Raw genomic sequence first — 25,117 nt, 5'->3', positions numbered from 1 at the left:
ATAGCATATGCTTAAGAAATATAAATACCATGTGTAAGAATTAAAAATAAAACAATGATAATTAAAACAGTTGTGAAGAGAATTTAAAAAAATATAAATAAAATGGTGATAAATAGATTCCTATCTGCCTGATTCTCTAAATTTGAGTACCCCTATCTGAGATGGAAGAGATGGAGCAGGTTCACAATGTCTCCTCTAACCTTAGAAGTCGGTCTAAGACGGGCTCCTGTAGGGGATGTTAAATTTGCACCACAGGGCCTCCCCTTTCTAGAGTCTGCTTCTTTGCACTGTCTGCTGCCACAAGCAGAATGAAGTGAAGCACACTGCTCTCCTTTTCCAATCTCTTCCAGACAGTCATAATCAAAAATAACAATTAACAGATGCATAATAGAAATAGACATATACAGTTGTAAATATAATTAAAAAATAATAATATGATATATAGATAAAATAATAATAACCAAAGATATGAACAAAGGTAAACTAAAATAGTTATAAAATTTGTAAAAAGATGATGCATAGATAAGATAAGGTGCAATCAGTTGGACCTCTAGTGACAGTGCTTACAGTGTAATACACAGCTAAACACGAAAATTAAATATGATTTTGTGAATCGGCTACAAATACATTCAATCATTAAATCCCCTTACATTCATTATAGTTCCCGTCACATTTCTTACTGATATTCAGCGTCGTTGCAGGTTTACCTGTGAATCACTGCATTATTCATGATGATCCAGACCATCCCCGCATACAACCATTCTGACAATAAGTGTCTTACAAAAGTTAAATTACTATTGTTTTGTATTAAAGAGTGATCAAAATGGTTTTCACATTGTTTTGGAGTTAAAAACTCTAGACAACAACATCCAGTTCTGAAAAGCACTGTGAACAAATGTTTAAAGCAGTGGTGGGCCGTTATCGGCGTTAACGTGAGACTCTTATCGGGCGATAAAAACAAAATAACGCTGTTAATCTATTCTCAAATTTGGGTTGGGAGCTGGGTCTATACCAGCATTTCCCAACCGGGGTGCCGTCTGACAAGAGCAGGGGTGCCAAGAGCAGGTGTGCCATACAAAAGATGCACTTGCACCGTGGTTAATCTCACATCTGATGACGCATCTTTAATATGGGTTGTAACTTGAAAATAATGCTTTATGTATGTTTCTGTCGATGGATACACGTGCTGGCTTCTCAGTGATACATTACAACTGCGATAATAAAAGAAAAACGTGGGCAAAACGTCCTCTCTTTGTAAACTGTTCAATGCATGCGAGTGCTGCCGTATGTCAGAATATGACCAGTCATTTTCACTGTCATCACCCGGGTATATTCGCAAGAAGACACGAATGAGAAATTACGCGCACTGTGAGAAGATTTGTCTCTGTGATCTCGTCCCAAAGCCCGCAAACGTCTCAGCGCGTAAATATTGAGAGTCTTATATTGAGTCTTGTGCTTGAACAGACAAGCTCACACAGAAAGTATGTCAACATGTCCATCTTGATGAGTATCCAAGCAGACATAGGGCCCTATTTTAACGATCTGAAACGCAAGTGTCAAAGCGCGAAGCGCAAGTAACTTTGTGGGCGGGTCTCGGTGCTGTTGCTATTTTCCCGGCGGGATAAATGGCTCTTGCGCCTGGCGCAAATCTAAAATGGGTTGGTCTGAAGTAGCTTCATTATTCATAGGTGTGGTTTGGGCGTAACGTGAATAAACCAATCAGAGCGTCATCCAACATACCCTTTAAAAGCAGGTGCGCAAGTTCAATTATAGATTGCTATTAATATGGCGTATTTACCAGGCGCACGCCAGGAGCGGTTCACAGCCGACGTGACTGATGTTCTTGTAAGAGCAGGCCTTACGAAACAAAAATATATTGCAGTATATTGGAAAATTTCATGCAATACATTAGGCAATATATTCACATATATGGGAATATATATTTATATTTTTCAATATATTGCAATATATTCAAACCGGCAATCATTTGTATATTTTGCAATATATTACATGAATATATAATATTATATATTTTATAATACCATCAATATATTATTTCATATATTTACAATATATTAAAATATATTTCAATTAATATATTGGTAAATATATTTTCCTTTCGTAAGGGAGTGAAAGACAGAGAAGTTGTGTTGTATGGGGATTGGGGATGGGAGAAACCCACCCGAAATAGCGTCGGTTAAACTTTTTTTTTTTTTTTCCTGGTTCTTGACGGACAAACCAATTTGTCAGATGTCCTTATATACGTAGCGACGTGCTTCTGTGGAGGAAAAAGCACGCTTTGCGCGGGTGCAAAATAGGAATGACACATGCGTCGGTGTACAAAGTCAATTGCGCTGGGTGCAAGATAGGGCCCAAAGTTTGTATATGCCTTAAGAGAACTCTATAGAGTCAAGAAAGACGACGCATACCCCTGCATTGGGCGTTTAAGGGGCAGTAGATTTCACTGCTATCTGTCAAATAAAAGATCACTCACTGCTCTTGATTGAATAGCTTGTGTAAGTTTAATAATGATTAATCTTTAATTTAAAAAGTGAAATATGTGATTATTTTACATTTGATTACTTTATTTAATTTCTTTACCTAAAAACTAATATTTGGCTCACCTAAAAAAACCTGAAAAGCATTGTTTATTTTATTAGTATCTGTGTTCAATAGTATTTATTTGTGTGCTGCTTGTATTTAAGTAATTTGTTCTTATTTTCTGTATTTTTATTTGACAGTTGTCCTTTTTTCCCTGAACACAGTAAACAGAGAGCCGTACCGAAACCGTGAACCTAAAACCATGATACAAACCGAACCGTCAGCAATCTGTACCGTTACACCCCTAGCGTAACATATGTGAGAGGGTAGCACACACATTCTGAAAGCCTTTGGCAGAATTTAGATGAGCCATTTTAATCTAGATTAAATAATTTTTAAATCTATGCCCACCTCTAGTGCAAAGTGTGTCAGATGGCCTTATTTCAGTGATTTAACAATTCATTTTTTTAATAAACATTATTTTATCAAAACTACAAACTTTTATGTACATGTTGCTCACATACTGTATAACTGTGTGTGCTGCATACAGTGTAATCAGACTTTAGCCATTAATATGCTTTAATGGGATAGTTCACCCCAAAATTAAAATTTTACGTTTATCTGCTTACCCCCTGGACATCCAAGATGTAGGTGTATTTGTTTCTTTGGTAGAACACATATACAGATTTTTTACTCCAACCAATGCTATTTAATACATGTCAGTGGGGTGTTTTCTATGACAGCCACTATGAGAGTAAAAAACACACAGACATATAAATCCATATTAAACCCTGTGGCTTGTGACGACACATTGATGTCTTAAGACACAAAGTGATCGGTTTCTGCGAGAAAAATCAGTGATCGGACCCCCCCCCCCCCCCAAACATTTTTAGGTCGGGCAGTTCGGTCTGGCCTTGATCCATAGAGGAGTAATTATCTCTGAACAGAAACTGTTCGAACCAATTAAATCATCAGGGCGGGCTTTAGACGATGACGGACAGGTGATACACAGTAATGTAATCATCATCAAAGGGGCTTGGATTATATTTGTTCAAATCTTAAACTGAGAGCTTGTTTGTATATGCATTCACCTTCACAATTTCTCTCAAAAATAATGATCATGTTGGGTAAGTACTCTGTGTAATTCACGCTCATGGGTCTATATGTCACATAATAATCGCTTCAACCCGTGAACATAAAAAACAACCCACGGGGGGGGGGGGGGGACGTGGACTTGGCAACACAGTGCAGTTGAGCTCTGTTGACGTCGCTTCGTTGCTCTGATTGGTTGTAGGTCTATCTAACTGAGGTCTTTCCTGGTTGGGTTGAAACACGCCCCATAATCACAGCCCAATGAAGCAGTTTCAGACTCATATTCTGACTAGAATTGAGTATGACCACGTCAGGCTACCCAATACCATTACTTTTGTCAAGTAAAGTCAAAATAAAGTAAAAAAAAAAATCACTATTTTTTTTTTGTTGACCTTCTTCAGGCAGAAGTAATGATTGGGAATACTAGATGAGATTAGTGGGATATAAGGTGAAAAAAAATAACATTAAATTACATTAAACCTAAAAATAACATTAAATATAACATCTTGCAGAAACCAAACCTTTCATGTCTTAAGATCTCAATGTGTCGCCATGAGCCACAGGGTTTAATATGGATTCGTATGTCTGTGTGTTGTTTACTCTATATAGTGGCTGTCATAGAAAACACCCCACTGAAATGCCTTATATGGCAATGGTTGGAGTTAAAAAAACTTTATTTGTGTTCAACTGAATAAACCAACACACCTACATCTTGGATGCCGTGGGGGTAAGCAGATAAACATCAACTTTTCATTTTTGGGTGAACTATCCCTTTAAAGCAACTGAAAAAAACAAACAAACAAAAATGTCAGAGTGGGTCAAACTTCTTCAGGGCCACAAATTAGCCTTAGGGCCCAGAGGGTTAACTGGTTTTGGAAAAAAAGAGAATCATTTTCCTGTTTGTTTATTTACCCACAATCCACGTTTGGAGTGAAAATGGTGAAAAAAATTTCTCAGGTGGAGTCGTTCCACCTCCAATCCATTGCCTAAGACCCTAAAAGAGAAAAACAAGAGGTTTAAAGAGATACTTTAAGATACTACTACTACTACTACTACTAATAATAATAATAATACAAATTAAGTGAGCAATAAAAAAATAAGTAATGTGGAATTGTCAAGTAATTTTTTTTCAATTACGCATGAGGTTTATTTCTTAATATAATAATAATAATAATAACAACAAGTTTTTTAATTTATATATACTTGAAAACTTATACACTTTACAAAGCACAAACAAAACTACTGAAGAAACAAGAAAACACAGGTATAACAAAAAGCAACACACATGAAGAGCTGCACTGTGTTTACAACATGAACAGTGTAGGAGACTGACATGGAAGAGAAGAAATTGCAAAAAAAAAAGTCAGTTTTCTTAATATATATCTTAATTTGTGTTCCGAAGGTGAACAAAGGTCTTACGGATTTGATGGATTGACACGAGACTGAGAAAACTAATGACAGAATTTCCAGTTTTGGTTTAAAAGTCACCTGATCACTATTTACAGTGTAATAGTAGTAGGTGTTTTAGTAGTAGTACTAACAAGCAATTGTATGACACGGTTAGTTATGAGATTTAAAAATGGTGGTGACCCACTCCTTGTAGAATAAAACAGCTTTTCATGGAAGACCGATCATTGATTTAATGTGGTTGTAAATCTCTGATATCTTATGGTATCTTTCAAAAGTAATACAATTTCTTTATCTGAAAAAAAAACCTCTTTCAAATAGCAAACAAATACTGAGTGCACAGGTGTAATAAACAAAACAATAGGAATATTTTAATAATGCAAAAGATAACAGGGTTTCATTACCTGTCTAATAACTCCCAGTCTTCACCCCCCCATTTGTCTTTGAATTCTTTGGTGTTCATGCCACCAATACGGCCCATGTCAGACTTGTAGATTCCCATCAAACCATAACCAGCAACCTCCCAAAAACCTATGGAAGAGCATAGATATTTGAGCTTGCTCAACCTATGCCTTATTGAAAACAAATAAAGAGTACATTAGCATGAACTAGATTTGCATTTCCTGAAGGATGCGCCTGCAAACAGGATGTTAGTGTTAATAGTTTTAATGTCAAAGGTAATATTTAAACTTGGAGGCCAGTACCATTTGGGGCTCTTGGTGAAGCACCACAATCCAGCCTCATCACAACTGGAGCATAGACCATCTTTCCCTCAACACTGTGCTTTCGTATACTATTTATTATATTCACAGGATAGTAGAGGTGCAGGTCACACAGAAACAAAATACTGTGCTCATCCTGAGGAGGAAGGACAAAAAATTAAAACATTCCATTCATTCATCCAAAAGTAGCTTGACAGGAGTAAGAAATCAGAAACATGGAGGTCTTTGATTGTTAAAATGAGGTCACCTACTTCAACAAGATCTATTCCAGCTTGAAGGCCAGCTGCTCTTTGAAAATTACCCTCCATCTTCTTAAACTTGTAACTGTATATTTGCAACAATGTTGACACAATTAGCCATTGATATTGCGCACTGACAAACACAATCATATGAACAAAGTGTTTTACCTGGGTAATGTAGCCTTTTTGAGTCTTTTCTCAATATCAATGTCAGAGCTGCTGTAGTCTATAATGATCACATTAAAGTTTTTGTCCCCAGTTGCTCTGTACACTTTTTCCATTTCCCTGATAAACTGTATGATCCATCTGGCCTGATCTTTCACTGTTTGGAAACAAATGAAGATTACATTCAGAACTTGAATGGTGCATTCACTTTGTAATATTGGCATAACTTTTTGGTTTTTGGTAACACTTTATTCAGATAGTTCACTTTAGACTTTAGTTCTAATTTTAGCTCCTTTCACAGAGTAAAATTAGCTCATAAAATCATGTCAACTTTTACAAATGCAAAGAATTAAATGTCTTGATTTGACACATTAGGAAAACAACTGAAATCAATGGAGCACCCTCGTAAAATGTTGATATAGGGATACTCGAATACGAATTGGGAGTGAGAACGTACAAGTAAGAATATACAGTTTTCAGTTTTTATTGTTTTCATTCAGATATAGGCTCTGTACACTGTAAAACATTTTGGTTGGTTTTTGTTGGTTTAACTTAAAAAAGTAAGTAACCTGGCTGCCTTAAAATTTTGAGTTTATTGAAATAAAAAATTTGAGTTGATACAATGAAGGAAATTTGTTTAATAAACAGAAACTCAAAATATTTTTTGTATCTGAACCACATAAAAAATGTGATAAATCATGAAAATATCACTATTTGGCATGTTTCACTGCATCATGAGAAAAAAAAACACACAATTTCCCAATATGCTTAAAAAATCTTTTAATAATATTTTAATAAAGGTTGTCGAATCTCAAAAAATTGTCATTGTATTAACTCAAAATTTTAATTTCAATGAACTCAAAATTTTAAGGCAACCAGGTAACTTTTTTTCTAAATATTTTTTTACAGTGTAGCTATTTGATTGCTTGATATAGCTTAATCTTTTTTGGATCTATTTGGGTAGTTTTGTAATACTGTAATTTCAACAAGACAAAGACAGATATGGATAAATCTGATTAGTTTCACCTGCCACAATTACATGAACAGTTGCAGATGGTTTCCAGTTGAATCCTGTTGGACTGCAGAGAGAAATTTCTTTTGATGTATCTTCAGCTCTTGCATAAACGTAACGTGAAACAAGTTCTTTCTGACCCTGTGGGCCCACAAGTTCCAGTTCCACTAGATAACGACTACCAACATTCTTGTCTTCACGCCTTACAACATTCACCACACGCAACAGAGAGTAGCCACTGTGGAGATGGAAAAACATAGTAAATAATATTATACCAAATGTTTATGTACACACCACACCTGCTTTGTAAACGGTCATGTTTAAACAAAAAAAGGGCCTCGTACTTATGTCTATGTAGGTTAAGCTGTCAATCAAAGACCCTGTGTTAAAAATCTATTTTTTATGTCTATGTTGTGTTTTAAATATGCTTTAAGAGAGCATTTAATAACATTATTGCTGAGTAGTTTCACTTTATATTTGCAGTGAATCAATGGCAGTCTCTAAAACATGGTTTGAAATTGACAGTTTCTTTAGCATATTCATTAACTATTCTCTAAAGCAGGGGAGTCTCAAGAGACATTGTTATCTGTTGATATGAAAATCCGTTACATTTAGCAATTTAGCGGGTGAAGTATGTGTATGATGTATATTACGTTATGATGAACTATATGCCTTTGTCCACTGACGTTCCTACTGTAAGTTGTTCAAAGCGTTTCTAAGGATGCTGATTTTTAGAAGGCAGACTGAGATGGCGATTGGGAACATGGTTTGTGTAAAATTAACAACATGTTTTTAGCTGTTATGTGTTCGGCATTATAAAGAGCGATAATTTTCTGCAGCACTTACTACAGTAAAATTGAATCTCTGAGCTTGTGCTATCTAAGTGGAGATGGGGTTAATTTGCATATTCATGAGTCCGCGTATACTAAAAAACGCAAGGCTTTAGTTACATGTAGAGTCACATTAAAGCTATTTTAAGGTATGAAGACATTTTTTTAATGAAAAAATGGTTTTTATGTAATTTTGGTGATCAAAGATGAGTTTTAAATGCAATAATTTACTACAGGTTATATAATATAAAATATTTTTTGAAAAGTGACAACTTTGGGGGTAAAATATGTCTTGTCATGTTTCAAATCAACACAAATAAATGTTATACATTTACAAGATATTCATAAGCCAAGTAGGATGCGGAACTGTGACAACTCTGTTTTATCTAGCTCGCAAACCAATGGAGAGTTTCTAGATGATCATGGCTGCAAAAGACATTTAATAACACTAGGGTGCGCCTAGATTAATGTGCTAATGTAATTATGCATTATTTACTGTTGTTACTATTGCAAGTACATGCAACATATGTAACAAGGACACTCTAAAATAAAGTTACCGATATTTTTTCTTACACAAACCCATTGATTCGCTTCAGAAGGCTTTTACTAATCTCACGGAGCCGTGTGGAACACTTTTTATAATGGATGGAGGCACTTTTTGGGCTTCAAATTTTGGGCTACCATTCACTGGCAATATAAAGCTTGGATTAGCCAGGATTTTTTTTATACAACCCCAAATGTATTCGTCTGAAAGAAGAATGTCATATACACCTAGGATGGTTTGCGGGTGAGTATTATCTTTTTTATCATCTAAACAACAACAAAAAAAGCTGAATTCCTGATAGAAAATTAAAATCTCCTCCTTATAGACTATTCTTGAAAACATAACTTACCGTGTCTCTTCTTTTGAATGCAGTGCTTTCAAAAAGGCTCTAACGATAGACATGGCATGACTTTGGGACATCACAATGTTTCCAGCTGTTTTGCAGGAATTTTCCACATTGGCAGTTTGCTTTAAAGCAGCATCGAAGGGCTTCACATCATAGACACGCTGCCAAAAAGGACCTTCAAGGGAATTTTATAGAAGTAAATTGAGTAATTATTACATTTGCTCTGTAGTATATAATTGGAGCCTACAATTGTAAAAATAATGGTTCTTTGAATAACTCTAGGTTCAGAAAAAGAACTGTCTAGTTCACAAAGGACTGTCTTCAAATTAAGAACAATTTTTTTCTACACTGTAGGGTAAGCATTAATAGATTTAAACTAAATGTCTCAAATGTCAGGTTTACAAAAAGGTTTAAATTAATTTACAATGATATCTCACGACCAATTCACACGTATTTGTACGAGTTGGCTAATCCGTACAAATTTGTAAGAACTCACTTGTATGAATATATATATATATATATATATATATATATATATATATATATATATATATATATATATATATATATATATACACACACACACAAGTACAAGTAATAAAGTACACATTTTTTAAATGTAAAAGTTTTCTAAAGAAAAACACTGATAAAGTATATACTTAAAAATTTACTTTAGTATAAAGTAAAAATACTGTCTGCCTCTGTGTACACAATTAGATAGTCCTTCAACCAATCAGACCACAAGAGGCATGATCAACGGGCAACGACCCATTGCTCTATCCGTCGTCGTGTAGTGTGCCAGGTGAAAAAGCCAGTCTGTAATTGGTTTCCGCAAAGGTTTAACAGAAGAAGTAGAAATGAATGTATAGGTTTCCAGACTGAGTTGCAGGGTGAAATTTAATCACCAGCAGATCAGGTTGAGTTTACCTAGTCTAGCCAAAGGTAATTCAACAAATTATTGAGCTAAGGTTGTGAATACTTAAGTACATGTGATTACTTTTAATTTTATATAAATTTGCAAATATTTCAAACAATCTTCTTTCATGTTGTCAATTTGGGGTATTGTTTGTTGAATTTTTTGGAAAATAATGATTTGAATTTATTTTGGAATCAGGCTTTAACATAAATTTTTTTGGAAAAAGTGAAGTGTGATGAATACTTTTGGGATGCACTGTTTACTGGGTATATATTTACTGGGTTTGAATTTTATTTAATTCATTGGGAATTGATTGTATGATAAAAAAAGTTAATTTACATTAATTCAAATCCACCTTTATATATTAATATTGCTGCATCACCTACAACTGTACCCTAACACATTAGCTAAGTAGCAATTTTGCTATTACCATATACATCACTTAGGTGACATCAACCAAAAAGGAAATTTCATGAGCAGAATCTTTCACAGTAAATCACGTATTTAATTTCAAATTGTAAAACTCTATCTATAACCTTTATTTGCAGGATTTATATCAGAAAATGAGTTTTACCTGCATCTATCTTTTGTACATCAAGGTCTTCAACCTCGGACAGGTAAGCAGCAAGTCCTTTACTAAAAAAGTGAAGCGTGTACAAAACACAAGTAGCGTAGAGTTAGTTACAAACAAGAAGTGCAGGTCAAACTTGTCAACTAATGTGAAGACCACAGATTAATGAAATAGTGTATGCTTAATACCTTTCCTGAAATGATGGTTCTTGTTTGTAAAAGCACATCTCATCTTTGTGAGCATTAGTTTGCCTTGTGTAGTCATTTGGGTACACTGAAGAAAACTCAGTCTACAAGAACAAGAAACAGGGCTAAAGATATTAATTATCCTGATTGTTTACATGATCTGTCTCTTTAGTATGGCAAGTTGTTACAATATATAAAATGTATCAGTTTAATTACAACAATTAGACAAAATAGTAATTTTGTCTTTCTCTAACACTTTCTGTAACAAAGAATGTTGTCTTTCTGTGGAGTTAAATTATTTTATTTCTTATTAATCTAGGTCAAAGTTATCATGTTTATACTTGTATAGTTATACTTCTATTGTTACAGACGGGCTGTTTGTAATCCAAATTATTCATAACAGAATGAAAAATTAGAATATATTTAATCAAGAAAGAGAAGCTCAAACACAGGCAACAATACATTACAAATCAAACAAAGTTTACCCAAGACAATGGACAGGAACAGAGGGCTTAAATAGACACGGCTAATTAAAGAGATGAGAAAACATCTCAGGTTACGTATGTAACCATGGTTCCCTGAGAGGGAACGAGACGTTGCGTTGAAACGCTAGGGGACGCCTCTGCGTACCATGTCATGAAGCACTTGTGTAATCAGTCCAATAGCGGGACGATACGTCACGGGCGGGTGACGTCATCGACCAGGAAGCTATAAAGCACACCTGGACCAAACAGTCACTAGCTTCTGGAAAATGCAGAACAAGTCGATCACAGGCATGCCGGGAGTATGGCATAGCGACGCAGCGTCTCGTTCCCTCTCAGGGAACCATGGTTACATACGTAACCTGAGACGTTCCCTATCTCGAGGGAACTTCGAGCTGCGTCGAAACGCTAGGGGACCTCAATACCCACGCCACCAGATGTCTGTATGTGTGAATCAACCCAGAAACACCCGGGACCCCGGTGTAGAGGCTACATCTAGATTGTAAAATCTCACAAATGTATGCGGAGAGGACCACCCAGCCGCATCACATACCTCTGACAATGAAACTCCCGAAATAAGAGCCATAGAGGCAGCCATACTCCTAGTGGAGTGGGCGCAGACCCTCATTGGTGAAGGATGTCCGGCCGACTCATAAGCGAGCGAAATAGCCTCGACTATCCACTTGCTAAGCGTCTGCTTTGAAGCCGGTTTTCCCTTGCTCGGGGACCCAAAACACACAAACAACTGTTCTGAGTTTCGCCAAAGGACAGCTCTGTGGACATATGCATCTAGGGCCCTGACCGGACATAGCAGATTTAGCTTCTCTTGGTCTTGACTAGTGAACGGAGGCGGACAGAAAGCCTGCAGCATTACTGGTCCCGGCACATTAGTCGGGACCTTGGGAGCATATCCTTCCCTCGGGAAGAGAAATGCTTTTACCATTCCTGGTGCAAACTCCAGACAAGAGGGTGCCACTGCCTAAGTAGGCACCCTCGAGCGTGCCGCAGGTCTGAGCCTCAAAGTACCACGAAGGAAACGCATGACCCAAGGGTGTTTCCCCAATGATGCATTATCTAATGGAATATGATAAGCAGATATCGCTGACACATATACTTTCAGTGTCGACGGGGATAACCCTTCGGAGAATTTTTCTTGTAGGAACTCAAGAACTGAACCGACCGGGCAGTTAACAGGGTCCAAAGCCTGGTGCGTACACCAGGCGACAAAAACTCTCCATTTGAGTGCGTAAAGTCTCCTTGTGGATGGTGCTCTGGAGTGCAACATGGTCTCTATCACCTCAGTAGATAGACCCGTGTTTATGAACTGGGCCCCCTCAGGGGCCAAGCCCACCGTTTCCACAGTTCCGGGCGCGGGTGCAGTACTGACCCCCCGGCCTGCGAAAGAAGATCTCTCCTGACTGGGATTTCCCAGGGAGGACCTTCTAGGAGAGACATAATGTCGGCGAGCCATACTCGGCCCGGCAAGAGCGGGGCTACCAATAAAAGCTGAACCCCGTCCCGGCGGACTCTCTCCAGCACTCCTGGGAGCAACGCCAGAGGGGGGAAGGCGTACAGACGCAGCCTCGGCCACGTCTGTACCATTGCGTCCAGGCCCAGCGGGGCTGGATGCGTGAGGGAGAAATATGCTGGACAGTGTGTCGTCTCTCAAGACGCAAACAGATCCACCTGGGCTCGCCCAAAGCGGATCCACAGCTCCTCCACCACCTCGGGGTGGAGTCTCCATTCTCTCGGCATCACTCCCTGCCTCGACAGGGAGTCTGCCGCTACATTCAGGACCCCCGGGATGTACATCGCCCTGAGCGAGAGCATCTTGCCTTGGGCCCATGTTAGCATGTGATGCGTCAGCTTCCACAACCGACGCGATCTCAACCCCCCCTGGTGATTTATATACGAGACCACCGAAGTGTTGTCTGACCGAACTAACACATGGTGGCCCCGCAGGTCTGAGAGGAAGTGTTTGATTTTATGTGATTGAAACACAGCCATCAGCTCCAGCTGGTTTATGTGCCAGGAGAGCTGACGGCCGCTCCACAGACCTTGGGCCGAGCGGCCACTCATGACCGCTCCCCAGCCAGTTAGGGAGACATCCGTCGTTAGCGTTACGCGACGACAAGGAGCCCCCAGAACTGGACCTTGGGACAGGAACCAAGGATCTTTTCACTTCACTAAGGTACATAGGCAGCGCCGCGTGACCTTGATCAAGCGAAAAAGGGTTTCCCCTCGGGGAGAACCCCTTGGTCCTGAGCCACCACTGTAAGGGTCTCATGTACCGCAGGCCAAAAGGTACCCCGTTGGACGCTGCTGTCATCAGCCCTAACACTCTCTGAAAGTATTTCACAGTGAGTGACTGACCTAGCTTTATCTGGTTCATGGTATCCAGGATCGTTTTTATCCTGGGAGGGGATAGCCGAGCCGACATTATTTTCGTGTCCCAGACTACCGCCAGAAAAGTAGTGCTCTGCAGCTTATAGGTGCCAGCACACTTTTCTTTCCGTTCAACCTTAGCCCCAACACTCTCCTATGGGCAAGAACAGCATCTCGATGCTGAACGCTTGCTGTTTCGACTATGCTAACACCAGCCAATCGTCGATATAGTTGAGCACGCAAATGCCCTGGAGTCGCACCTGAGCCAGAGCTGCATTCACGCACTTGGTGAAAGTGTGGGGTGATTAAGCTAGGCCGAATGGCAGCACTCAATACTGGTAAGCTTCGCCCCCGAAAGCAAACCTGAAGACCTGTCTGTGCTGCGGAAGGATGGAGATGTGGAAGTATATATTTTTTAGGTGTATTGTGACACACCAGTCCTCGGACCTGACGTGACACACGATCTGTTTTATTGTGAGCATTTTGTTTAGCTGATGCAGATCGAAAAATAAGCCTTAACCCTCCATCCTTCTTTGGAACTATGAAGTACCGCCTGTAAAAGCCTGACTCTCTGCAGAGGGGAGGGACCCGTGTATAGCCTCTTTTCGCAGAAGAGTCTGTACCTCTCGTTCCATGACCAGAGGCTGCTCGGGGGTTACTACCGTAGGAGTAACCCTGCTGAACACGGGTGGGTGTGAACCGAACCCTTTTTATAATGTGAGCAGGACCCATTCTGAGATATTCGGCAGAAGTTTCCACGCTGCCAGAAAATCTACTAAGGGAACCAGCCTCTCGAGGCTGGTCTCTGGATTTTCCTGGGTGGTCAGCCAGGTGTCCTGTAATGGATAACCGGCAGGTAGCAACCGAACTGACTGCCCAGGGGCCCTCACGAGAGGGCGCGAACTTCCCCAAGCCGCTACGTTTCCGGGCGGACAAGGAGATATATGTTCGCCGGGGACCGCCACGCCCTGAAGCACCAACGGTGGCAGGGTTGGCAGACCGGCCCCCCCCCCCCCTATGGCACCGGGAACGAGCGGGCGCCTCAGCGAGCTGCACTCTCCCGGAGGGGACTGCCATCGGAAGTCCTGCGCCTCTGACGTCAGGACTTCTTAGCCGAGGCCTTCCTAGCAGTAAAGACGGCCCTCAGATCCGCCCTACCACGGGAAGGTCCCGGCTGAGGGCGTCGCCCGGACCCCCGATCTCTCTGCGGGGGGGCCCGAGCGGCCACGCTCTCTCTTTGTTTTGCTCGGTGTAGGTTTGAGAAAGGACGTACTCGGCTGAGGCTGCCCCGACCGACAGCCCCAGAGGGACATTTTGATTTATTTATTATATATATATATATATATATATATATATATATATATATATATATTAATATTTCACATCTCAATATCAATATCCCCCAGCAGGTCTGCTTGTTTTATACGCTTGCAGGGCAACCGACTTCTTAGCCGAGGCCTTCCTAGCAGTAAAGACGGCCCTCAGATCCGCCCTACCACGGGAAGGTCCCGGCTGAGCGCGTCGCCCGGACCCCCGATCCCTCTGCGGGGGGGCCCGAGCGGCCACGCTCTCTCTTTGTTTTGCTCGGTGTAGGTTTGAGAAAGGACGTACTCGGCTGAGGCTGCCCCGACCGACAGCCCCAGAGGGACATTTTGATTTATTTATTATATATATATATATATATATATATATATATATATATATATATATATATATATATATATATATATATATATATATATTAATATTTCACATCTCAATATCAATATCCCCCAGCAGGTCTGCTTGTTTTATACGCTTGCAGGGCAACCGCCGTATACAAACCGGCGGCCGCCTGATCTACTGCCGAATATGCCCTACCCGCAAAGCCGACTTTTTTTTTTTTGTTGTGGGCAGCTGTGGGGCTGTGTGTCATCGGAGCTGGAGTGCTGCTGTGTATGTGCCTCAGCGCGAGCGGAAGAAAACCGCAGAGCGTGCTTCCAACTCGCTAACTGAGGCATGAGATCCAGCGGGTAAAGGCAGAGATAGGGGATCACCCGTCTCTAACCCCGCAACTAGATCCAACTGCAATCCCCAGGATGCGAGCCTTCGCTGCGCCTCGGCAACAGCGGGACCCGAGCCCTGAGGACCGCGAGCCAAAGCACTCTCCTCGAAGAGTGCTCGACGTGATCTTAATATGCTCATTGGGAGTCTCTCGCAATGCTCGCAGCCAACCCCCTCGAGAGCTGACTGGGCATACTCGAGCCCCAAACACATCACACATAGGTCGTGTGTATCCCCACCCGTGATGTAACGTGGGCAGGGAGGAACACAACGCCTATACGGACTTGCCATATTTCTTTCTTTCTTTTTTTTTTTTTTTGAACACACACACAATAAATGGACATACAATTCACACAGAGCGCTTGTGAAGACACAGAAGCTAGTGACTGTTTGGTCCAGGTGTGCTTTATAGCTTCCTGGTCGATGACGTCACCCGCCCGTGACGTATCGTCCCGCTATTGGACTGATTACACAAGTGCTTCATGACATGGTACGCAGAGCAGCTTCGACGCAGCTCGAAGTTCCCTCGAGATAGGGAAAGGTGTGTAACTAATTAACTAAACATCAGCGGTTCACAAAAAATACCGCTTGGCTGTACACATGAAAACGCAAGGGGGTCGGGTTCAGATTTATACACTCCAGGACCTGGTTTAAAAAAATACTGGTTTCAGACTTCTAAAACGCCGGATCCGTGTGGACAAAACACTGATATGATTATAATATGATACATAACACGTCTCCAAGTGGATGGGGCCTAACAATGACTGGGAACAGGAACAGAACAAAACAAACTGAGCATATCAGGGATGTATTAATATGTGTAGATATTAATATTAATATTAATTAATATTTAAAGTTGTTTATTGTTAGTTCATGATACCAAAAGCATTAACTAATGTTAATGAAATTAATAATTTAACTTTAATTAACTTTCAATTTTTGTTTATACTTTTACACTGCTGTTTTATAAATTGTAATTGTACAAACTTTACATTTTTTCACCCAATATCAAACCATAAATTAAAGTTAATTTCTTATCATCTATGTTGAAAAGTTTCAGCTGTCATAGCTGATAAACTGCCATTCAAAAATGTAATAAATTAATAAAAATAATACTTTTATTTAGCAAAAGAACTTAAAAAACACAATAAATAAATTTATGAAATTAATAAATATTAAAAAAATGCTTGTTCTTTTGAACTTTCTATTCGTCAAAATATCCTGAAAATATATACAAAAATCAGTTCCCACAAAAATATTACCCAGCACAACTGTTTAACATTAATAATAATAACACATGTTTCTTTAGCACTAAATAAGAATACTTTCTGAAAGATCATCTGAAAGACTGGAGTAATGATACTGTAAATTTAGCTTTGCCATCACATGCATAAATTCGATCCTAGTTCTGTGTCTTTTGTTTTGTATGTACGTTTACGTTGAAGTGCCTCCTCTATTTTCATTGTTTCTGTTTTCTTCCTTTTTGGTTTCTCTATCCTCGTTGTCATATTAATTGTTATAGTTACCGTCATTGAACACACATCAAGCACAGCGTAGTTCAGTCAGGCCACGTAGGCATAGTGCTGCCGGCAGCTGACACGTTCAGCTGTCAAATCGTTCCAATCACTATTCTTCTTAAAATTAGACCAGGGACATATATACGTGGCATTTCTGCTCGGGAAGGACGCTTAAACTGCTCACAACCCTCCCTCCCCACTGTATTGGCATATCAATTGCCTAGAGTTGCTAACAGTATGTCTTGCCCTAAGTCTCTTCAAAACGCCGGTTCAGAGCAAGCACGTACAGGTCCGTTCGGACATCACTGCATACATCAACCATCAGGGTGGCCTACTCTCCTGTTGCATGATACAACTCGCCTGCCATCTCCTCCTGTGGGGTCAGAAGCAACTGAGGTGTCTTTGGGCCATTCACATCCCTGGTGCACTTAACCAGACAGCCGACGAGCTCTCTCATCAGTCAACACTTCAGGGAGAGTGGCAACTCCAGCCCTGGGCCATCTAGCATATGGGACATTTTCGGAGCAGCCTGTTCGCCTCTCCAGACTGCACTATTCCCTGACCGGGGGCACTCTTGGTATGGATGTGCTGGCGCAGCTGGCCCCCAGGTCCTACGCAAATATGCGTTTCCTCCTGCTGACAGATATTTGTAGAACTGCAGGCTGGGCGACACCCAACACGTTTTCTAGATTTTATAGCCTCCGTGAAGAGCTGGTTGCTTCTCGTGTACTCATCTCCAGCAGCCGGCAAGCACGAGGTGCCCATTCTAGTGTCGGCTTGCAATGCCACTCCCACCTGTCCAGATACGTGCGTTATTGTTCTCCAGTTTTTTCCCCAGAAATGGCAAACCCTGTCGAGCTCTTCTGTCACCCCTCCGGTGTCAGACATTGCGGCAAGTGTAGGCTGGGTTCCATATGTAGCAGTCCCTACAGCGACCCCATGTGTATTCTTTCACGGTAACAGCTACTCAACTCGGCTAGCCCCGTGTCTTTCCATTCACAGAGCCTGCTTTGTTGTCTCTAGTGGTGTTCTTTCCTCCCTGGGGCCAGGTTGGAACCACACCAGAGACTGCCATATGTTGCACTACCCTGCTAGGTTATCCTTATTAGTATTTGCCACCTCTCCTCCCATTGGAGGACATGGCTCTGCAGCGTTCCATCTCTTGAGACGGGCATGCTTTTCCAGCGTTATCCAATAGTCACTCTAAGTGGATCTTGCAGGAACAGCTGTGATGGACCTTCCCAACTTGCAGCCCTGACTGTCGCTCCAACATATAGGCACCCGGCAAACTTGGGTTAGGTGTTGGAAGGGCCAGCATACTGGCGTGTTGGTAGGGATCCCCAATTTGTCGGTCAGTTCAAACGTACGTCGAACATGACCGACTGAAAGGGAATTTCCTGGTTACGTATGTAACCCTTGTTCCCTAAAGGAGGCAACAGACGTCCTGTCGCCAGGGGTGAGTAACTTTTTCGGCTCCTCAGTTGGAAAAGCGAGTATGTGATATTCCACTTCCCTATTTATACCCGCGCTGTGGGGCAGTGCGTGGACAACATGCCAATGTTGTTGGCTAATTTTTATACACTCAAAGTAGATTGGTCTCTGAAATTGTTCCCCAATTCGTCTGCCAGTTCTGACGTCTCTATTTCCTCCTTCAGGGAAAGAGCGTTACATACGTAACCGAGTTGTATTCTGTGGTAGATTTTATTGTGTTCTGGGTCAGATGTTCCTGTCTTTTCATGTAGTTTGTTGTCATTAAAAGCGAGCATGCAAGTGGATTCTCGCCTTGTCTCTCAGCAGTTCATTAAAAAAGAAACCAGCTAATTTAAATTGTAATAATGTTTCACAGTATTACTGTTTTTATTCTATTTTTTTTATCAAATAAATGCAGCCTTGGTGACTTAAGAGACTACTATCAAAAACATTCAAATGTTGACCTGTTCTGTTACTATATATATATATATATATATATATATATATATATATATATATATATATATATATATATATATATATATATAGGTATATATATATATATATATATATATATATATATATATATATATATATATATATATATATATATATAGAGAGAGAGAGAGAGAGAGAGAGAGAGAGAGAGAGAGAGAGATAGAGATAGAGATAGATATAGCAATGCATATTGCAATGTAGGAATCATTGATATTAGCACATTAGCATGCTAACATTAGCTATACATATTGGTTAACCAATGTTTATATTTCACCTATAGAGGCCGTAAAAACTATTGTAGTGTTGTATTGTAAAAAACTATTGTCGATATTTTTGCCAATATTTGATACATAGTGGTTAATTATCAGAAAAAAAATCAGTGGTTATAAAAGAGACGTTGGTCTTACCAAAAAACTTACCATAGTTACCCCTTTATATCGTCCAATCTCTCCGTTGATTATGTAACTTGGTTTGTAATGGCATTCGGGAAATACGTCTTTCAGATAGGATTCATCTAGCACTGGTTTACATTAAGAGAACAGTTAAAATGTCAGTCAGGCAATTGTAATCTCAACATTTCCATGTAAATTTTAATTAGGCTAATGCTGACGTTTATAGATGTGATCCCGTGGGTCTTCTCTGATCATGTCTCCTACAGGATGGGGTGACAAGGAAATCGGCTCAAGGAGTCTATCGTAACTTGCTTTTGTTTGAGGTATGTGTTCAATATCTCCCATTTGTAGAGTAGATTCATCTGACAAAGAAAAACTGTACATGTTATCATGATTTTCAATATAATAGGTTATAATAGGTATTAAAGGCTTAGTTCATGCATAAGTGAAAATTCTGTCATTAATTACTCACCAGTTCCAAAATCCATAAGATATTTATTTATCTTCCGATATTATGCAAATTTCACTTTTATAAGGTATTTGAACACAGATGTGTGTCCACAATATTTGTAAACAACCAGCCTATAATGGTAATAATTCACCCAATCATATTTTTTATAATCCCCATCAATCATAATCAATCTCTAATAACAAGCTGTTCCAGAGTTCCCCCTACACCTGTGCTGCATTCCAGTTCGTTTTTGTTATGATCTTCACTCACAAACTTCCCTCCGTCTCGTTCACTCGGATGTGCATCATTACTTACGTTGCATGAGTGCCCACTACTGGTGGAAACTTTGCAATGGACTGAACTGGAACGCCCTAAGCCGTTGATCACTTGGAATCCACAATGGAGTTGATTTATTAATTATTTTTTTCCTTTACGAAATTGTTTAATTCAGCATTCTATATGTTTATGGATGTGTTTGGGTTATTTAAAATGTTTTTAAAAATATCAGAGTTGTTTGTGGTGGGGTAAATTAAACGCGGTATGTGGTGACGTCACAATCGTGTTGCATTGTGGTATATGAAGCTAAGTGTACATATGAAGTAGACTTGCTCCCTCTGTCAAAATCTGAAGGTCTGTCCATATATCTTCCCATGTCCATCTTCCCATGTCCACTTCATGAAGTGGAACGCACTTCAAAATGGCGCGGGGATTCCCCCAAGGGGAAGTGCTTAGGGAAGTTTGCAAGTGCGTGTCTTAAAGTGGAGTGGAACGCAGCACGGGCCTACGTATAGGGAAACCCAAACTATGACTGTTGATGAGCTGGTCTTTTAGCATAGACACACCCCTGAGAAGTGAGAAGCACTGTTCTGTTTCCTTGCTGTATCAGCTAGCTAGAGTATTACAATGTCTGTGCCAAAAAACATTACAAATGTTCTGTTGTTGGAAGTACCAACAATCGTACGAGTCTCTATAGACTCTCGCCATCTGAGCCACTTAGAGCACCTCAGTTGTTGAATTAAATTTTTAAAGGAAATGTGAAGAATGTTGGTAAAATGTTATATATTTAGTTAATTGTAAAGTTAAATGTTAATGATTTTACACATGACTGCTTCACCAACGAGGGTCAGTACAATGCTGGATTTGCAAAAAAAATTGTTTCTGAAGGATGGGTCAATATATGCTTTGTGCTAACTTCCTATACAGAACAAGTAATGGTGAGTTCACGCTGCCAGATTTTAGCCCCGATCTTGACTCGCTGACAGGTTTTGCGAAATCACAGACAAACGCCGGAAATCATAAGCAAATCGGTGCTCATGAACTTGAGTTAAAATCAAGCAGTGTGAATTATTAAAGGGACGCGATCAGAGGGACTAGCAGATGCCTGTGAGTTATTTGACATGCTAAATATCTGGACCTGTCAGTGATTCAAAATCCTGCTGTGTTCTGATTGAAAATTACATCAGCGATGATCTACAGCCAATGAGAGAGCAAGATACAGGGCAGCAGGAGGTTCAGGGAGGAGATATGGACCAGAATATCAATAGTTTAATAGGTATATTTACAATTCTATCAAACAGAAACAAAGCACAGACATTTGCTTGACGCGACAGCTGCACATTGCAAATTGATTTACCCCAAATTCTCTTTGCAGAACACAACCCTTGCTCTCTGTGTCTCCCCAACCATTCCTCTGCCACATGATTTTTTCTTTTTCTCCTTTAACTGTAAATCAGTGCACAGACAATTCATGTTATTCAAAATCATTTTTAATAACAATTTCATTCTTGCGCGAGAACTCTGGTCTGATGCACGCGTAATCTCGCATTGTTTTCTTGTTAAATCTCGTGTTTGGTTGTGAAACGTAATTTGTGTACTGGAGAGAGTTGTCTGTGATTCATTCTTCCTATTGTAAAATCATGCATTGTGAAACCTCTTGTCGACGTTCCATCGGTCAGTGTGAACACAGCATTGATTGAAAGCTACCTTAGATAGTCATGCACTGTAAAAAGAGCATTGATCCGACGAGAACTGGACTCGGCAGGATGACATTTCATATTTTATGAATGTGTGCAAATTTGCTTTCTGAATGAGCTTTCTGGAACGCTGTACAGCTAATAGCTAATACGCCTTTTTTCATTTTTTTCCGAATACACTCACCGTCTATGTAATTCATAACTGCACATTCATTATGCATAGTACAGTCGGGTGACAGACGTGTTACATTCCACATGAGCACCTATGCAACAATTTGGTAGGGCTGTGAATCTTTGGGTAGGCAGCGAATTGATTTGATTGACGATTCATTGGTTTTCGATTCGATTCAAGAACGTTTTTTGCCAATTCAGAACGATTCAATTCGAGAAGGTTCACATTCAAATTCTATTAATTCGATTTGATTATGCATTTTCTTATATGCATTCATAGGATTATTAAAATGATTTCCCTAATGTGTCTTAGTCATTTCTGTGAAACTTCTGTATTTTATTTTATATAAATAAGCTACGGAAGGAGCGCGAGGGCAATCCAGCTACGGCGGTAAAGAGCGCAGCGCATGTCTGAGAAGGAGAGCTGTGAAGGCGCAGATGACGCAGCACAATGAGTGTGTTTACATGCACATCAGTAAGCTGATAACACAATATCAGCTTAACCAGTTTTCCAGTTTTCCCCGTTTACATGCAAATTACATTTGTGATATATGTCCTTATTTCATGCAAAACGCTAGCTCGCTCAGTCTGGATGCATTTAAATCTGCTCTAAGTATGCATTTTTGTCACCTATCACACATGCGCACTTCAATAAGCCGACAGAAAGCAGGTTAAAGGTAGGGTAGGTAGGAATGATCTAAACACTTTTGTCCAAATTTGTTTAAACTTTCTTTATATGGCAATACATAATTAAAATGTAAATACTCTGAAAAAGAGAGTATAAAAAACAAGTGACTCTAGACTTTTTAATGTGCAATAAACACAGCTCATTGTTTTCGTTCGGGATACAAACAAATGATTGGCTTGGGCGACTGTCAGTCTCTCTCGCTACCATGGCAACCACTGCTTTCGCTACAGGTTCTGCCCACACATGCACACACCCCTAGGAGGAGCAAAAGCATTCAAAATGCACGGTGCCGGGTTATACAGTCAGCGAAGGCAAACAATGCAAAAAAAAAAAAGGAAGACAGTAGGCCTACATGTAAAGGCAATGCACAAAAAGTCTTTGGATAAACAAAGAAATCAAACGTGAGTAAATATCAGGATGGCTTTCCAACCACGTCAAGAACTGAGGGACCTCAAGGGGCTGAAAAGCGACTCATTGCTGGCTGTATTTCTGCTGGACAGGTAATCTTTCATTTTGATTATACATTTTTTCGGTTTATGTTTTCAAGAAGCATGTATCACTAGCACATGTAGCTGCCTAATATAGCATAACATTACTTAGCACAAAGTTACAATGTTATACACTTAGCCATTAGTCGAGATGATAAATACTCAATAAGTTTAGCTCAAGTTGATCGCTGTTGTGTTGAATTTCGCAAAATTTTACTTTAGATAACAAAATGCATGTGTAAAAGCTAGTACACCGCATCCATCGAGCATTTAAAAAAAAACAAAAAAACTAAGTTAGCTTTAGCTACTTCAACAATGCTTTCATCATGGAAACTCTTACATGCTAAACACAGTATATGTTATGAATCTTACACGAAATTCATCTTCATCACAGTATAACTGATGTTATTGGGGGAAAATTTTTTTATCAATGCTACCCGTTTTTAGCTTTGTCTTATAAATATAACTAGCTCATTACCGAATTAAACAAAAATATTAGGGCCGGGACTTTAACGCGTTAATTAAGATTAATTAATTACGTGACTTTAACACGTTAATTAAGATTAATTAATTGTGTGACTTTAACGCGTTAATTAATTACGCAAAAAAAAAATTTTTTTTACCATACTTATTTTTGCACCGCGGAACGTTTTTCAATGAATGAGTTTCGAGGGACCAATTATACTGGAACACCAACTAGCGCTCCGGAGTCACGACACACATCGAGCCTCAAATATCACAAATATGCTTTTGCTAAACTTAATGGCAAACATTGCTCTGGTCTGCTGGACTGAAATAAATAAACAATATTTTGTTGATTAAGTTTATGTATTCAGTCATTATTCAATGGTATGCTAAAAATACATGTGAAAAATTACTTCTCATTGTTCTCAGGTCAAATATTTATATGCAATTAAAATGCGATTAATTTTGATTAATTAATTACAAAGCCTCTAATTAATTAGATTAATTTTTTTAATCGAGTCCCGGCCCTAAAAAATATATTTTAAACTTTAGCAGTATCGGTATTCTAGCTTGATAGTGAGTACTAAAATACATCTTATTTGTTTATATTCATACTGATAAAGTTAGATGTTTACTTACATGTGATTTTGACATGTGACTACATGCACACCCGCTCCTCTCAGGTAAATAATGCGTATTCCAGCTGAGCGGTCGGTGAAGCGCGTTCAAGTATTTTGGCTTTTGGGGCGTGGCTTTGGAAAGAGCCCAGCAGGGAGAAGGTGGAGTGAATGGAAATAATGAGCTGTCTTTAAAAAAGTCGTGAGAGGTCCACAGACACTCAAATTTTATACTTCCTTTTTTAGAGTACTTACATTTTAATTATGTATTGATATATAAAGAAGATATAAACAAATTTTGAAAACATTTTTTTTAACCAATTCTTACCTACCCTACCTTTAATACGTTTACATGCAGCGTGAATCAGGATAAAAAGCAAAAAACTACCTGTCCCAACTGGTTTATGCTTACGCCGTTTATGACCTTACTCCGATAAAAGAAAACGGGTTACCACGTTTACATGACAATGTTGATTGTCAGCTTATTGGGCATAATCGGCGTAAGTGCATGTAAATGCACCCAATGTTTCTATTAATAATACTTATAATTTGTACCTGTGCTCTTCCTACTTGTATAACAACTTAACAAGTAGGAAAAATACATCAATTGTAAACAGTTAGCACTGCATAAGTTATGAATTATATATAGATTAATCCTTATTACTGGTACTGAAGTTATTTAAATATGCTCTGTCAAGAGCAGAGCATATTTAGTGAGCAATTACTTTAGTTCTTTACTTTGTCATTTAAAGTGGTAACTGTCACTTTAAGAGATCTTCCGCTGTTGCACATGATGTCGCAGTTACAAAACGTTTGACTGTTCCCCACCTGCTCTTCAGAAAAATTTAATTTGCTGTCCCATTGATCACGGTATTTACATGTTACATTTTGTTTTTTGGCAGGACTG

At 39.4% G+C, this 25,117-nt stretch overlaps 1 protein-coding gene across 1 annotated transcript in view; it reads right to left on the bottom strand.

Annotated features, from left to right (window-relative positions):
• Positions 1-4,521: 4,521 nt before the first annotated feature.
• Positions 4,522-25,117, bottom strand: part of LOC137049099 (beta-1,4-N-acetylgalactosaminyltransferase 3-like) — a 36,728-nt gene continuing 16,132 nt past the window's right edge. The window contains exons 12-22 of the mRNA XM_067427485.1: positions 19,576-19,719; positions 19,385-19,485; positions 10,574-10,674; positions 10,388-10,450; positions 8,902-9,078; positions 7,193-7,416; positions 6,170-6,323; positions 6,014-6,086; positions 5,745-5,898; positions 5,445-5,571; positions 4,522-4,627 (exon numbers count right to left, since the gene is read on the bottom strand). Coding sequence (XP_067283586.1) covers positions 4,522-4,627; positions 5,445-5,571; positions 5,745-5,898; positions 6,014-6,086; positions 6,170-6,323; positions 7,193-7,416; positions 8,902-9,078; positions 10,388-10,450; positions 10,574-10,674; positions 19,385-19,485; positions 19,576-19,719 — 1,424 coding nt within the window. The remainder of the gene's footprint in view (positions 4,628-5,444; positions 5,572-5,744; positions 5,899-6,013; positions 6,087-6,169; positions 6,324-7,192; positions 7,417-8,901; positions 9,079-10,387; positions 10,451-10,573; positions 10,675-19,384; positions 19,486-19,575; positions 19,720-25,117) is intronic.

This window comes from Pseudorasbora parva, chromosome 20 (assembly GCF_024679245.1).
Source record: "Pseudorasbora parva isolate DD20220531a chromosome 20, ASM2467924v1, whole genome shotgun sequence".
Lineage (NCBI taxonomy): Eukaryota > Metazoa > Chordata > Actinopteri > Cypriniformes > Gobionidae > Pseudorasbora > Pseudorasbora parva.
Note: the sequence above shows the minus strand (reverse complement) of the source record. Positions and strands in the feature narration are given on the sequence as shown.